Source organism: Cricetulus griseus, chromosome 6 (assembly GCF_003668045.3).
Source record: "Cricetulus griseus strain 17A/GY chromosome 6, alternate assembly CriGri-PICRH-1.0, whole genome shotgun sequence".
In the NCBI taxonomy this organism is placed as follows: Eukaryota; Metazoa; Chordata; class Mammalia; order Rodentia; family Cricetidae; genus Cricetulus; species Cricetulus griseus.
In genome coordinates this window covers 66753-83799 of record NC_048599.1, presented here as the reverse complement: position 1 = coordinate 83799, position 17047 = coordinate 66753, and the positions used below count along the sequence as shown (strand labels likewise).

Sequence of the window (17047 nt, the reverse complement as noted above, 5' to 3'; positions counted from 1 at the left end):
GCAGAGGGACCTCCAGGTTCCGTGTGTTCTCCTAACCCTGCAGACAAAAAAGACGTTTTTCCCACCAACACGCCCGCATCCCCTCATATTACTAGGCCGGGGACCTACTCTGAGGCTATGTAGTGGACACTGACGCAGGGACCCACTAAGACATTCAAACCAGGGTGTGCAAGAAAGACATGTTCGTGAGCAGCTCTGTTGCCCCTTTAAGAGCTCCTCCAACTGCACATGCTCAGTTCTGCTGTAGCGCGCGCAGGCGCAGAGGTAGCAGCGGATGTTTACAGCGGCCGAGGTCGGTGCGAAGCGACCGAAGCGTCCAAAGAACTGCTGTCGGAGTCTAAACCCGAGGGCCACTAAGCGCCGAGGTAGAGCTGTTGCTGCCCCTCGGCCCTTCCCTCTGTACCCGTTCTCCAGCTCTGGTTACCGGTCCTCTAGCGTCTGTGTCTGTTAGCATCTTTTGAGAGTTTCTAGCCCCAGCGCCTGCCCCCCCCCCCATCTCCCTGCCCAGCACCCTCCACACCAAATCTCCCTCCAGCACCTCCCCTCTAGCGTACCCCCTCCTTCCCTCCTCCCCCCTCCTGGCTGCCTGTTGCTAACTCTGGGATATGCTTGCTCTAGATCTACAGCTTACTTCTGATTAAGCAGAAAACGTTTGCAATTAGCTCAAGGGCAAGTCGGGCATTGACAAGGTTTGAAACAAATTCCACCTTGGATGGTTATTTGAAAAAAGGAGAGTATCCTATAGAGGAGAAAAGAATGGACCTGGCTGGGAAAAGGTCTAAAATGGCTGGAGAGAATTTGCAGGGGCCTAGTTCCTTTGTTTGTTTTTTTATTAGGCCTGTGCCTCTGCCACCAGCTCAGTCATCTGAGTATCTGCCCCTCTGCTCTCTTGTGCCTGCACTGTTGGTCTCTGTTCTTGTCAGCGAAGACATGGCTATGGTGGGCTCCATTCCGTTGTTGGGTAGGCTGTCTTTCTAGAAGGAGGTGTTTAAGAGGCTCAGCACCAGTTTATATAGAGAGGAGATTTGAAGTGGATCCACTGAGGTGGTGGGGTTTGGCCTCTCCCCTGGCCCTGGCTTTTCTCCATCCATCCTCACTGAGACCTTGCTGGGAGAGTTGTGAGAAGAAATGCGTTTCTTTATATCTTTCTTCAATTCTGGTATTTCCAAAGCTTTTCTATGCATAAAACAGTAGGAATTGTCCCCAGTCAGCCTATACTACTATTGATTCAGACGACAAATGGTTTGCACTTAATGTATACCCTCCAAGAGTTGTGGTTTTTCAAGGTAAGAAGCCTCAGTTATTCCCATCATTCTGTTGTAAGGATGATGGTTTGGAACCCATTTCCCCAGCAAGTTATCCACTTAAGTAGTGACGTCTAGCCCGGCAGTGGTGGTGTGTACCTGTGGGCCTGCTTGTGTAGTTTTCCCAAATGCAGCATAGATCAGAAACAACTGCCTTAGTACAGCTTCACTTGTCCATTTTGAGTCCTGTGCTACTGCTGCTCAATGTTTCCCTGTGCCCTCTTGTTCTGTTGGCTTGTGTTAATCACTTCTGAGTAGGAAGTGTAATGAGCATTACAGCAAGTAGTAAAGTATGTAGTGTAGTGAGGAAGGACATCCTCCTGAAAATAGAATGTATTGCATTCTCTTGCAGCAATGCTATCTGGTTTGGTGAGGGTGTTTCAAAGTGTGTTAGAGGACTTTTTTTTTTTTTTTTTAAATTTTGACATGGTGACTGATCATGTCCAAGTCAGCAGCAAGCATTGATGCTTCCATGCAAGGCGACTTTAGATTGTCAGGCAAAGCTAATATTAAGTTTCAGACTCTTATTGTTTACCTCCTCTCTAACAATAGCAACAGACAGGGCTACCTTGGTGTTCTGTGTAGTCTAGAGAATTATCTGATCTGGCGCATGATCTATGATAGCTCTACACAGCTTTCTGTTTTAAATGAGTGAATAGTAAAAGGACTAGTGAGTAGTGATATAACAGATAGATAGCAAAACACAATCAGATTTAGTACTCACATCCAAGAGAGATGACTAGAGTAGCTTTGAGGGAACAAAAAAAAAGGTAACAGCAGAAATCATCTGGGAAAGTCCCATTTGAGGCAGCCATTTGGGATTTCTGATTGAGAGCCCCAGGTGAGGCTTCCCAGTTAAAAAAAAAAAAAAAAAAGAATAGCAAGAAGCAGATAACATCAAATTGGGTACTTACAATCATCTAGTAGAAACTTACTGGAGAAGTTGAGGCATTCCCAGTCCAACTTTCCTTCCATGGGTGAGATTTCCATGCCTGAATTTCTGGCTTCCTGTTCCTACTGAGGTATTTTTATACCATCTAATAAACAATAGTCTTGGAAATGGTTACTTTTTAGTCATTCTCAAGGACACAGTATTTTACTCCTGGGCTGTTTTGCTCTTCCTTTCCCCAATCATGGAATTAGGTGCCCATCCAGCCCCAGGAAAAGGTATTTTGGAGGACATTTGGAGACCACTGGAAACAAATATGCTAGAGTCCTTGCTTTCACCATCCACTTTCAACAAGCTTAAACAGCACACGGCAGTTTACCAATATAGTGCACAAATTATACTTGGTTATGAAAATATTAACAATAAATTAACAGAGAATGTTGTTCTCATGTGAGTCTTTAACACCTATATCATTGATGTGCCAAAACAAAAGTCTTTGGCTAGACAGTGCTGGGTTTCACCACAGCTCCTCTTGCTGTCTGTGACTGTGAGCAGTTCAGACAGTGCTGGGTTTCACCACAGCTCTTCTTGCTGTCTGTGACTGTGAGCAGTTCAGTAACTAAGCCCGCCTCTCCTTTAGATGTTTAATGTAGTGCTGACTGGTGGATGGCAACATAGAAAGATGGTTGCTGTTTTTACTGAAATTCTGTTTTTTTTTAAATATGGATTATCTAGTACTAAATGAAATATATCTAACATGGTTTGTGGTACCTGCTGGAGACTAGTAGAACTGTGCTGGAGTTGACAGAATATATTAAGGATAAGAGGATGGCTTTCTTGATACAGTAAGATATGTGTTTTTTAAAGGTCCTTTCCTAAATTGGCCTGTAAGCATATAAATACATTACTCTATTTTCATTTGGTGTCCCATATTTTAAGATGCCTCTGCTAGATAGTGTAGCAGTAGAACTAAGTAGCTTATTCAAGATTAAGGCCAACCTTATTAGCACTAAGGACTAGTTACTGCTGTGGACAAGGGCTCTGAATCTACTTTAAAAGTAGATAAAATTTTAATAATTGAACCATGGTTTGAAAATACTTTTTGTCCTGATTATGAAGATGGAATATTTCATCATAAAATAAAACAAATCTGTATCAAGACATAGTTTTTCACCTGTTGTAAGATACCAGAGTGGTAGTTTTTCATTCTTAGGCTGAGTTCTCCAGCAGTGCTGTTACTAGTTGTGCACATGGGTGTGTACAGGGATTGTCTCCAGTGTTTGAGATAGAAGACTGTGAGGGGAGAGGGACCATAGCACTTTTATTGTTATTGTTCAAGATAGAATCCTTTTTTGTTTCCTTTTTTTAAGACAGGGTTTCTCTGTGTAGCCCTGGCTATCCTGGAACTCACTCTGTAGACCAGGCTGGCCCTGAACTCACAGGGATCCACCTGTCTCTTCCACTTGAGTGGTGTGATTAAAGGCATGTGCCACCACCATCCAGCTTGAGACAGGTTCTTATATAGTCCATGCTGACCTGGAACTCACTGAAGATGACCTTGAACTCCTGAACAGGGGGCTGTTTTGATTCAGAAAGTCTACAAATCTTCTTGTGGTTTCATAGTCTTCAGCAGTTTATATCCGCATCACCATCTTATAAGAAATAAAGCCATTAGTTTGGAAAACTCACCTGAGGTCAGTATAAAACTTGGGGGGAATATTTTTCTTTTTCTAGGAAGAAAAAGACCTCCAAGGTAAAAAATATTTTCTGTGCATTGATCAGGGCATATTGTATTTTAGTAATTGGACCTAAACGGGATGTTTTCTTCCCCAAGATACTGTAGGTAAAGTTAAGAGTGTACTTCATAAAGAGCAAGGGGAAGCTCTGTGGAAGTAGAACACAAAGTTCTGGCTGTGACCACTTCTACTGCTAAACTCTAGCCTTGAAACTGATTTAATGTTTGTTACAATAAGTTGTTTTTCACAATGTGTTCTATTTGGGAAGAAAGTTTTGTGGATATATTTACCTAAAATTTAAACATCAGAGTAACCAAATCAGTAGGTTGGTTGGATTGCTTGTTGTGGGTGAGTTTGTGTGTATGTTGAGATGTAGTGGTCTAGTTATCATTGGGGTGCCATTAAATTTTAATTTCAGGATGGCTTAGTGGGTAAAGGTACCTGAAATCCAGGCTAAAGAATCTAAGTTTAATTCCTAGGATCCCTAGGGATCACTCCTTCAAATTGTCCTCTGACCTCCACTTGTGTTTTATGGTGCACATGGGCCAGTATACGTACACTCCAAATAATAAATTAAAAAAAATTGAAAATTGAAGCAGTTAAACATCAAATGGCCTATTATTTGTTGTTCGCCTAAATTTCTATTGGAACTAGGATATCTTTTTTATAATTAAAAATATGGTGTGTGTGGGCTCACACATGCCAATTTGTGGATGAGATCAGAGGACAACCCATTAACGTTGGTTTTTTCCTCTCATCTTTATGTAGGTTCTGTGGAGTGAACTAAGGTTATTGGCTTTGTGTGGCAAGTTCTTTACCCCTGAACCATTCTTTTGGCCCTGTAATCCCTACTCCCAATACCAGCATCTTTGGAGGGTGAAGTAGTTATTGACAAAAAGGTACTCCTGTCTTTATTACATTCAGAATTCAGAATTTAGAATAGCATGTGTTTGAAGCTTTTATTATTTTGCTCTTGCCTTTAATGTAAATAGTTATTAAAATTTTAATTGTAGTCTTGCTTGATTGTAATCTTGAACATGGGCGGTGCTGTGAGTGCTGGTGAGGACAACGATGAGCTCATTGATAATTTGAAGGAAGCCCAGTACATCCGGACGGACTTAGTAGAGCAGGCTTTCCGAGCTATCGATCGAGCAGATTATTATCTTGAAGAATTTAAAGAAAATGCATACAAAGACTTGGCGTGGAAGCATGGAAACATTCATCTCTCAGCCCCATGCATCTACTCGGAGGTGATGGAGGCTCTGGATCTGCAGCCTGGGCTTTCATTTCTCAACTTGGGCAGTGGTACTGGCTACCTCAGCTCCATGGTGGGCCTCATTCTAGGTGAGTGTGGATACAGAGCTTGAGTCTCCTCCACCTTAGTACAGTGTGGTATCAGTTTAGATAGTAAATGTAGTAGGCTGGTTTGTATCCCTTGGTGGAGACCATGGACTCCTATCAGTTGCCTGAAACTTAGCTACTAGATGAGGGATGACTGGATGATGTCTGCCTGTGGGCCCTGAGCTGTAAGGGGGAGGGGGATTCTTTTTCTTTGTCTCCTCTTCCTGTACTGCTGCATTCTGCTTTGAATGATGGAAAACAGCAAAGATGTATAAATCTTGAGTTTATGTAATTTCTTAATCTAATCAGTCTTTTGCTCTTTTTTTTCCCACTGAATCATTAATCATTAAAATCCTTCAATAGTTGAAGTTCTTTGTACCAGTTTCTGTTTTGTTGTTCACTACTGAGAGTAATAAGTTTATGTATTTTTAAGGAATTTTCAGAGATGAATGGGATTTCTTAGGTTATCATATTTGAAGTTATTTAGGCTATTTTCTCTACAAGTTGTAAGAATGTATTGTAAATATGGCTATTTCTGATATTGTTATCAGGATTGTTAGCCAAAGAGTTATTGAATTCCTGACTTGTGTAAATTGCATATTGGGGCAAAGACTTTTTAAATGTTGCTTGTTTTTCTTCTCAATTGAAATGATTTTTAATCTTAATTTGTTTTTGATTGAGACTTGGTTTCCATGCTTTGCATGCTTTGAGAAAAGGACATAGGCCCAGTTTACTTATCATTCCTGTGACTTCCCTGATTTTACCTGAAAAATTCTACCTTGGCTAAGGAAGTAGTTTTTGCTGGGGGAAAATAGATAAAGCCACCTAGATTATAAATGCTAATGAAAAGAGCATGAGGATCTGAGGAGATAGCTCAGTGGGTAAATGTACAATCATGAACACCTGAGTTTAAATTCCCAGAACACATGTAAAAAACCAGGTGCAGCAGTGTATGCCTGTAATCTCAGTGCTGCAATACAGAGATAGGATTCTAGGGGCTTGTTTGGTCAGCCAGTTTAGCCCAGTGGGACTCTGTCTCAAACAGTAACTTGGGGAGTGAAAGATACCTGATATTGATCTTTGCCAACACACACACACACACACACACACACACACACACACACACACACACTCACACACACCCCTTAGTCCCTATGAAAAAAGTAAGCCTGGAGACACTGTGGCACTCGATACTGCCAGTAGTGGTAATGAAAGTGCTGTGAAATATAGATAAAGCCTAATACAAGTTTTATTTGTAAATATAGGTTTCTTTTTAAATTTGTTGCTAAAACTACTGCTATAGCTTTTTTTTCCCAATTTGCACATTATTCTTTTAATGTTTGAGAAGCCCAGGCATCAAGACAAATACTGTGTTAATGAATGGAAACTATACTATATATTGAAAGACTCCCTTGAGTGATTTGGAGCCACAGATATGCTGAGACCTTAAAACCTCATGAGTTTCTATAATTATACATTGCATAATTATCTGTGTTGTAATTAGTAAAGTACAGAAAACAAATGAGCAATGGTTCTTTTCCTCATTCTAAGAGCTTCGTTATTTTCAACCCTTTCAGGTCCTTTTGGTGTGAACCATGGGGTAGAGCTTCATTCAGATGTAACTGAGTATGCGAAGCAGAAGCTGGATGTCTTCATCAGAACAAGTGACAGTTTTGACAAGTATGGTCAGATGTTACCCATTTGTTCAAACTAAGGGTGTTAATTATAGATAGAAAAACCCTGTTTAATATACATATACTAGTAAACATAGTTAAAATATGGTTGGATGATCCCAGGTTATATGTGTGCTTACCCTCATTACTGAATTATTTTAATATTCTCTAGTCTTAAGAGCTTTATGGCTTTTATTTTATTTTCTGGTTTTTAAGACAAGGAATTCTCACATAGCCTTGGAACTATGTAGACCAGGCTGGCCATGAATTTACAGAAACTACCTGCTTCTGCCTCTGTCTCCTGAGTCCTGGGACTAAAGGCATGTACCACCACATCTGAGCAGGTTTTTTTTTTTTTTTTTTTTTGAGACATGGTTTCTCTGTTTAACAGTTCTGACTCTCCTGGAACTCAGACCAGGATGGTATTGGGTTTACAGAGATCCTCCTGCCTCTGCCTCCCAAGTGCTGGGATTAAAGGTGTGGGCCACCATCTCCCAGCCAGCTTCCTGTTTTATAATTTATGATACTTTCCATTAATTTTTCATCAGTATAGTAAGAGAAGAAAACAAAAACTTTATTCAGTTTTCATGCTCCAGTTTAGAAAACTTTCAAAACCTAATTGTTTCCACAATAAAACGGTTATGCTTGTTTTTGAATAATTTATGTAAGTAGCTCTTGGCATTTATAATATGCCACTAAAGTTCTTAAAAATGGAAATTTCAGAGAATAAAAAGTTTTTTTGCTGGTAGTGGTAGATTAAATAATTAAAACATAACCTATGGAAGCATAAATTTGTTTTATGTACTTGTTGCAATGACACATGTAGTTACAGAAAACTTTTTTCCTTGCAGATTTGACTTCTGTGAACCTTCCTTTGTAACTGGCAATTGCTTGGAGATTGCTCCAGATTGTTGTCAGTATGATCGTGTGTATTGTGGAGCTGGAGTGCAGAAAGAACATGAAGAGTACATGAAGAATCTTCTCAAAGTTGGAGGGATCCTTGTCATGCCCTTGGAAGAGAAGGTCAGGTTCACTACACAGCTGATGTTGTGCACACTCTCCTTCAAAGTCAGTTTATATGTACTATTTTTTTGCAGTAGCTTCTGCTGTTTTATTAACAGAGGACAGGTGTGGATATGCCTAGGTCTTCCATACCCTAGGTGTTGAGTGTGAACCTTCCCTTACCTCTTTTCTCTCTTATATTTGTTCTTCTTTCTGGTTTTTTTCTTTCCTTCTCCCCATTTTCCCCTTCCCTTCTCTTTCTTCTTCCTTATCTTCATCTTTACCCCAGCTCCCTTTGTTGTTGTTGTTGTCTTGTACACTTGTTCAATACTTTGATGGAAAGTATTTTACATATTTCCCCCTTTTCAAATTTTTGTGTATGTGTAGACTGACTTGTAACTTACAGTGCTTTACTTAAAAGAGTTCATGAATGTAATTTTAAGTCATTTAATTTTGAATCTACATCATTTTGCTGCTTAATTGGTATCTCTCTTAGATGTGTGTGTTTATGTATGGGTGTTCACATGTGTGTGGGTGCACATATCTGCCAGAGAATTGACATCTGGCGTCTTCTTTGATTGCTTTCCACCTTATGTATTGAGGCAGGATTTCTCACTTGCACCCAGAGTTTACTAATTTGGCTAATCTAGCTAGCCACCTTTCTCTGAGGACTCCCTATCTCAGGGAATTGTTCTCCAACCTTCTTAGTGTTGGAATTACAGGTGAAGCATACAATCTGCCTAATGTTTAATTGAGTGCTGGGGATTGGAACTCTGGTTCTCCTGTTTGCATAACAAGCACTTTATCAACTGAGCTATTTTCCTAGTCCTTCTTATTTTGTAATCTATTGGTTTTCTTTTTCATTTTTTTTTTTACAACTGATTTGTTCAAAGGGGAGTAGGTTATTGGTCTCATAGTATTTTCCTAGTACACCCTGGATTTTGCAGTCCACAGATGCATGTTCTTCTGTCCTTTATATTTTCTACCTATTGGTAATTAGATCTAGAGGCTTGGTAGAGTTTACCTTTGTCATATTTTGATGGAGGAGAACACAAGAATATAAGCTATGTATTCATAGTATTTTCCTAGTACACCCTGGATTTTGCAGTCCACAGATGCATGTTCTTCTGTCCTTTATATTTTCTACCTATTGGTAATTAGATCTAGAGGCTTGGTAGAGTTTACCTTTGTCATATTTTGATGGAGGAGAACACAAGAATATAAGCTATGTATTAAAAATAGACATTTGCCCTCAGTAAACAAAGGATTTATTCTAAGACCACTGTCTTCCACTCATGATGACAAAATATGGAGATGCCTCAGATCCTTTAGGGAATAATTGCAAGCAGAAAGTCTGTACATGTTCAGTAGTACACAATTTACTTTTTGAATATTTTTGGTATACAGTTGCTTGAATGTAAAAACCTTGGATATAGGGGACACATGCTATTTAAGTATATAGGCACAGCAGCTTCTCTGTTGACTCACCCTTATAGAATGATAGTAGCCTGATCCATTGTTTCATTAAGAACTATAGAATAATACATTTAAATTCCTTCATCTTTTCTGTATTTAGGTGCTGGTTAACTTTGATAAAGAGAAAACTGCTTATTACTGATTTGGTCCTCCTAAAGTATACATTATGTAAGACATTCAGGATAAATTTTGGTTTTATTGATGTTTGCTTATTAATTTTCTAAGTAATTTGCCTTTTTGTCAAAAGGAGGTAACTAATAAGGCTTTGTTTGTTTTTTAGTATCACTAATTTTGATTGAGATCATTTTAGCTCTAGATTAACTTGAAGAGAATAGGCATCCTCATACTATTTTCATCTAAATTATGGAATATAGGTTTATGATTTTATTTGCGGTCTTACATATCACATGTATATTATATTTAAATGTTTGATGTTCAATCTAGCTAGAAACTATCCTTTCAAAAGAACAATTTTCTGGGTGGCTGGGTGGCGGTGGTGCTTGCCTTTTATCAGGTGGAACTATGAGTTCGAGGCCAGCCTGGTCTATAGAGCGACTTCAAGAACAGCCAGGAAAGCACAGACAAACTCTGTATTAGAAACCAAACAAAACAAAAGAAAAAAATTTCTGGGTGATGAAGAGATTGCTCAACAGTTAGGAACATACTGTTCTTACAGAGGAACTGAGTTCAGGCAACTCATGAAGGTCTGTAACTCCAGCTTTAGGGGTTCTGCTGATCTCTACTGGACTCTTGAGAGCACTGGCACTTGTGCACACACACACACACACACACACACACACACACACACACACACACACACACCCCTTCAAAATTTTCTGAAAAAATGTTTTTTCTGTTATCTCAGAATATGATTAATCGTTAGATATTTTTCTAGTAATTGTGCTGTTTAATCCTTTTAGAGAATCTTAGTTTGGATGATTTTCTGGGTTAGATGTTTTTAGAAAAGATAAGCATATAATCTTATCGATTCTATGACTTATTAGGCCATTTGCAGACTGTCCTAGTCACATTGAACACACAGAGGCTTTGTTGTTAAATTGGATTCTTTGGTACTAATCCTATAATATAAAGTGCTTTGATGATCTACATTGCTGTGTATCTGCTAGCATATCCCACTGCACCCCTGAAGTGCTGTTAGTGAGAGTAAGGACAATTGCTTAGGTATTCAGAATAACACAATTATGTTGAAAGTCATAACATGGTGGTAGTATCTGGTATTTGGGCCTCTCCTGCTCCCTTGCTGTTACAGGTGCAGCTGGCTTGCGCCTCAGATGCCATTGTAGCTATAATCCTGAAAGCAGCACACAGAACTTGGGGTTCTTTATGGTTGAAATATTGGGGTTATTGTGCATCTTTGGTTATTTTTACTGAGGACAGACCCTCCCCAACTTATCCCCAACCACTGTTTTGAAGAATCCTAGAAAGTTGTTTGGTAAGAATTTTTCTTCCTCATCTCATTATTTCTTCTTCTAGTCCTTTATCTGGCTTATCGTTTGTATTCTTGTGTAGATGCAAGTTTCTGTCTTGCCCCGTCCTGCTTTCTGAACCCTCAGGCAAGCTTTAATAAATCATAAATAATATATCACCACATTCTTGTAAACAGAAGGTAGGTTAAAGAGCTTGAGTATGTTCATGCTAAGCATTTGCATAAGAATACTCTGTTAATTGTAAGTCATATAACATTAGGTGTTATATAGACAGGCTATTCCATATTTATATTTCATATATTGAAACAATTACACTTAAATATAAGTTGTCTAGTAACCAAATCCTTTGGATATTCCTGTTTTGTCTTTGAGATAGTTGACCAAGATAACACGCATAGGCCCTTCTGCTTGGGAAACAAAAAAGATTCTGGCTGTTTCCTTCGCCCCTCTGGTCCAACCCTGCCGTTCGGAGTCAGGACAGCCCAGACTTGTCCAGCTACGTGAGTATAATCATCTACCTGTGCTTTATCTCTATTAGAATAGAAACAAAATGTACAAGTAACCCTTTGATATTAGAGAATGTTAACTTCCCCTATTGCAGTCCTCAAATTATACAAGTTAGACATTTAAAAAGTTTCTCTATTTAGCCCATCTTAGATTATTTTAGTCTTCTTTTAAATCTATAAGGCGTTGTTGCTGATCATGCTTTTGAAAGTAGCACATTCACAAAAGAGCTAATTTTGCCATGTGGGAATTTCAGGCAGTTTGCCTTGCCCACTGGCGATGTGTAGTGGTACCTATGCACATTCCTCTTTTCCTCACAGTACCTGTCTCATGCTTCTTTAAGCAACACGGGTGAGGAGCCTGTTCTGCTATGTTGCTGGGAAATTTGGTGTCGCTTCACATGCTGTAAACCTTTGTGTTTATATCTGCAAGATGCAGATTCAGTGTGGAGCTAATGTAGGGTGACATTTATCCTGATGTTTTATATTTTAAACAGCTCACAGAAATAGGATTGCAAAGTGATGAGGATTTAGGATTTCCAAGTGAAGACTATTCATCATACTTTCTGATCATTTAAAACATTTGGAAAATGTGTGTGTGTGAGAGAGAGAGGGGGGATGGAGGGAGGGAGGAGGGGGAGGGGAAAAGGGGAGAGAGGGAGAAAAATAGAATAGGAATGTGAATTATCATATAGTTCTAAAACAAATACATTTTGGTGAATTTTTTTATAAAACACTTCAATTTGTGATAGTCATTTAACAAATTGTCTTACTTTGCGTGTCATGAAAGTCAGTAACAACAGTGAAACATAAAAAGAAGTTTAGAGAGACTAGGCAAGGTATGTAGAAGATGATGTTATGTTGTGCTTGATTTTGAGGGTGAGAAATCCTCAAGATTTAAGAGAGGAGTAGTAGAAAGGTATTAGGAGAACCAGGGGAAAGTTAGAGATACACACTCCATGGTATAGTCATTGTGGGGTGTGTTGGAAAATATATGTAGTTTGGGTTTTAATTCATTGTATGGCTGTGGAGAGCTTTAGATGTTATTGAAGATGCTGTGCATGTCAGTCATTTGGAAGGTGAAATTGTCAGACTGGTGCTCTGAAATTTTGTTCTATAAACAAATGTGGCCTGTGATAAGGAAGTGTACCATCTTCTGGCACAGTGGCTGAGTTTGGAAGACTTTGAAGATACTGTTTAAAATGAGTGTTTTTGTATGAGGGCTTGTCAAGCCTGGATATGTATTGCCTCCTGAGATGCTCACTGTGAATGTTGAGTGATAAACATTCATGTGATTTGGTTAGCATTACTAAAAAGATTGGTTGGGTAGGATATTTGCAGTTTCTATCTTTCCAGATTTTCCTAGATCACCGATTTTTATGAGACCAAGGGAATAAATAAGAGAAACCTTATAGCAAAGCCAGCCCACAACAATACCAAACAGCTCGAACATGTACTTGCGCTGCCTGAAGCATCCCCCTAAGTGCGTGTATGCAGGTTAGAGGCAACAAGTCAGGCAGGAAGTTGATAGGGTTTCCCCCATCAGACAAGAGACAAAGATTGAGGCTACATCAGCCTGAGCAGGAAGGGTTCAGGGTCACATGACCTCTCTGAGGAAGAACAGGAGAGCCCAAGGTATTGTAGTAGCACCTGTGCTTGATTGGGACTAAAATTCAACTTGGGGAAATGGCCTGAATTACTTAAAGTCACCAAATAGATGTAAAACCAAGGATCAGTCATACTGAGGGAGGAGTGGAGTGGACACTGGAGCCTTTGGGAATGTCACAAGGCCCAAGGAAGAGAAGCCATAAAGAAGGGTTATGAACTGAATCAGCTATTCTGGTGGTTCTAAAAGAAAGTTCGATGCTTGGGAGCCCAATGGCCAGTGAGGGACTGTTTTTTTTTTTTTTTTTTTTTTTTTTTTTTTTTTTTTTTTTTTTTTTTTTTAGCATTTTGGGGAAACAGCTGAATTGCAGAGGTTCTAAAACTAATCTTTCTTGAATTTAGTGAGAGCAGAATATACCACAGGTCATTTGTTGTTGAGCTACATGGTAGGGTGCAGGTAAAGTACTGCAGAAACATCCTGGAGAGAGAGCACAACCCGGTGTCCTCATGGACAGAGGACAAGAGGGAAAGATTGGTGCCTCTGAAAGAGGGAGGAGGTACTGTTTGTTGTTAGAACCTGGTCTACAGACTTGCATTTCTTCAGGGCAGAGGATATTGGTGGTTTCTAGGTAGGAGGTTATGATTTAGGTAGCAAATGCTGCAGATAACACCAGAGTCCTCTTTATAGAGTGGCCTCTTGTTTGGAGAAGGTTATGTGTACTGGAGGGGAAAAGGGATTTAGATTTTTCTGTTTAATGTATTTAAACCCATGGTCTCTAATTCCTTTTACTTTGAGAAAAATCATTATTACCATTATGTTGTTTATTATTAGCTTAAAGTTGTGTTTGGCTTCCAAATTTTTTTCCTTTGGTGTGCTTTGGAAGTTTTGTTTTTCTTAAAATGGTTTTAGATTTTCACTTGTCTACTTTAACAAAATATTTAATTTATAACTTACTGGGAAACTATTACAATAGGTAAAAGGATGTTAGAAATGTAGATTACTGTATTGTTCAGTGGGTGCTATTATGTCATTGAGCAGAGTAAATTTAGTTATAAACTAGTCTTCAAGAACAAACCCTAAGGTTTCAAATTCTGCTGCTGACTGATTGGCTAGACAGTATTTCTTTTCTTTTCAGAGTTAAGAATTAGTATATGTGGATATGTCCTTTGAGAAAGAAATGTGGCACAGAGTAGACCACTGGTTGCATATTTTGTTAGAATGCTCCCCTTCTGTGAAATGCTTCCAGCAAGTTAGGTGTGGGGTTGGCCCTGCCCGTGCCCACAGGCTCTGCCCCTGTCCACAGCACCACTGGCCGTGCGCAGCCTGCAGGACCTGGCCCGTCTTGCTATCCGTGGCAGCATCAAGAGGGCTATGCGCCAGGAAGCCACCAGAGGAGGTGGACTGAAGAGCACACCTATGTTTAAAAGAAGGCGACTTCGTCGCCGGCGAATGGAGACCATTGTCTTTTTGGACAAAGAGGTCTTTGCCAGTCGAATTTCCAATCCCTCTGATGACACCAGCTATGAGGATGCAGAGGAGGATCGGCGGGAAGTGGCAGAGAGGACCTTACGGGAGGCCAAGCCTGAGCCACCAGTAAACTTCCTTCGCCAGAGGGTATTGCGCCTCCCATTGCCTGACCCCCTGAAGTACTATCTGCTGTATTACAGGGAAAAGTGAGCGGTGGGAGAGTGGGACCAGGATACCCAGAGCAAACTGCTGGCCAGGTACACGTCTCGTTTCCTTGTATTGGTTCCTGACTATTCTCTAAAACTTTCATGCAATGGTGTGATTTATTTAAGCACAATCTAACAAGAAACTTCATAGAATTATTTTCCTCAGTAGTGGGGGTGGGGTGGGGTGCACATCTTGTTGGCTCTACTGTAATTTGAACTCATTGGGAACTGCATGATGTCTGCTCCTTGTGCAGACAAACTTATACATTGAGGCTGGAACTGAATTGTATTGGATCCTGTTGAAGCAAGGGGCACGTCTGTAAAGGTATGACATCTTCTTTGGGTGTGACATACCACTCAGTTTGAATTTTATGTCATGAGTCTATTGCTGGCACTGAGTTCATCTGACTTTTGTCGTTTTCTAGGTTGGGAAATGTTGGAAAGCCTCCCTTTATTTTAATCAGTTAATCAAATCTTATGTGAAATATCAACTGGAATTTTTAAAAGGAAAAGAAAATGAGATGCAGGAGTAAGAATAAAATATAACACTTCCAGATGTCTTTCTGGAATTTCCAAAGACTTCTGAGCAGTTGACCCCTGCCCCCATAACTTCTGTTACTTTATAGGAACTACCATCAAGTAATCTCTTGTAGGATATTCTAAAAGGAAAACAAGTTTTTCTTACTTAAGAAAAAAAAAATGTGTGAGTAATAAGCTACTTGCTGAATTGCAAAGACCACAACAGGTTTCTAAGGTATTTAAATGGGAATTTTCAGAGCAGGTGGAGAGACTGCAGGGTGTTACAGACAGCCCATGCTTCTCGGCTTTGTTTGCTATCTTTCTGTGATCATATTAGAGTACCAATTCATAGATTTTTATCTTTTATAATTCTGGAGAAAAATTGTTAGTTTTGTAAATTTTCTTAAGAACAGATGTATGTATTTTACTAGCTCCATTGCATTAGAGCAGTTTAACTCAGTGACTTGTGAAATTTATTATCTCCAGGCCATTGGTGTTGAGAACTATCGATTTTTTTTTTTTAAGCAACCTTTCTGGCTGTCAGAGGGCAGGATTTGAAGTTACATTGCTGATTCCAAAAGCTGGCTCTTAAAAAAATTTTTTTAACCCAAAGAAAAGAATAGTGTAAATTGTTAATATTAAACTCAAATTAGAGTGTTAATTTAGGATTAAGTACTGAAATTTTATGATTTATTTTCAGGTTAGCCTCACATGACTTGCAGGGAGAGGTTTGGTCTGTGATTTCTCTAGTTTAAATGGACATTTTACATCTTTTTTTTCTCTGTCTTTTTAAAGTTAGTTGAATCACTTTACCACACAGTATAGTCTGCATGTATAGCTGGCAAAACATACATTGCCCTACATTATAAATATAATGTACACTTCCATTACTTTAAATATAAGCTATTTAAAGAAAGTTCATAGTTGTTTTTACCTGTCTTTTAACTCCAAGTCGGACTTCTTTTCTTTCAGAGAGAAATGCATGCTCTAACTTGACTTGCAAGTGTTTGTAGTTTGTAGATCTTTGTTGATGTTAACTCTAATTGTTAGGTAGACTTTTATGTTACCTGGAAAATTTTGGACATAAATTTAAATAAATTTGTGAAGTCTGTATATTAGGTGGCTTGACTGAATTTTTTTCTTGTGATTGAACATAGGCTGCATTTTTGAAAAGCCACATTTGCCTTTATGCTGGATTTTTAAAAATTACAATGCATAAGACATTTTTCCTTTATATGTTAAACTTTTCTTAGCATTTTGTATTTATATGTTATGACTTTGTGATTTTAAACCATAATTCAGTTAAATATAGTTATAACATGTGAGAAATAGATTGGTCTTTGTAAAACCAGGGGAAAATTGGAATTTTCTTGTGAGTAATCATACTTTGCTTCCAGAATTCAGTATAATGTACCACATTCTGTGTTCAGACTAGTAAATCTTAATATAGTCAAATGTCTTCAGGATCTATATTGTAAACAACACTGAAAACTGCTTATGTTTTAAGGAGTGGGTATTTTTAAAACATGTGACTTCTGTCTTAATGTAAGAATCAAAGGTATACATAAAAATAGATTTGCCAATGTGCAACTTAAAGTGGAAAATCCAAGAAATTACAAACACTGATTTTTTTCAATGAGATGAAATACGTGGAGAACTCAATGAATCAATAAAAAAGTAGTTAAGACATTTTATTCTCAGCATTGCTTCTGTGTTTAATATAGGATTCCTGATTACATTTACATCTTGTTAAAATTCCAGTCTGGCTAATGAGATTACAGTTTGTATACTTTTCAAATGTCAGTTTTTCTGTCCCTAAAACACTCTAGTGTTGGCATATCCAACATATGTAAAAGTGAGTTTATCAGATGCCACCC

General features: G+C 38.8%; 1 protein-coding gene across 6 annotated transcripts; it reads left to right on the top strand.

The window, feature by feature from the left end:
* Nucleotides 1-253: 253 nt before the first annotated feature.
* On the top strand, nt 254-16864 carry Pcmtd2 (protein-L-isoaspartate (D-aspartate) O-methyltransferase domain containing 2). Of its 6 annotated transcripts, none has more exons than XM_027420044.2 (7): nt 254-365; nt 4698-4828; nt 4943-5273; nt 6848-6950; nt 7795-7966; nt 11246-11369; nt 14646-16864. In XM_027420044.2, exons 3-7 carry the CDS (start codon nt 4967-4969, stop codon nt 14744-14746), a joined length of 807 nt encoding a protein of 268 aa, XP_027275845.1. In that variant the 5' UTR covers nt 254-365; nt 4698-4828; nt 4943-4966; the 3' UTR covers nt 14747-16864. The 6 variants fall into 6 exon arrangements, with proteins under 6 accessions (XP_027275845.1, XP_027275839.1, XP_027275843.1 ...); XM_027420038.2 differs by having other exon boundaries at nt 14282-16864; XM_027420042.2 differs by lacking the exon at nt 14646-16864 and adding an exon at nt 14263-14540.
* Nucleotides 16865-17047: the final 183 nt, after the last annotated feature.

Coding starts and splice junctions, on each gene's coding strand:
- Pcmtd2 (XM_027420040.2), top strand. CDS start 4,967: ATGGGCGGTGCTGTGAGTGCTGGTGAGGACAACGATGAGCTCATTGAT. Junction 6,951..7,794: donor ACAAGTGACAGTTTTGACAA/GTATGGTCAGAT, acceptor TTTTCCTTGCAG/ATTTGACTTCTGTGAACCTT. Junction 7,967..11,245: donor TCATGCCCTTGGAAGAGAAG/GTCAGGTTCACT, acceptor TCTTTGAGATAG/TTGACCAAGATAACACGCAT.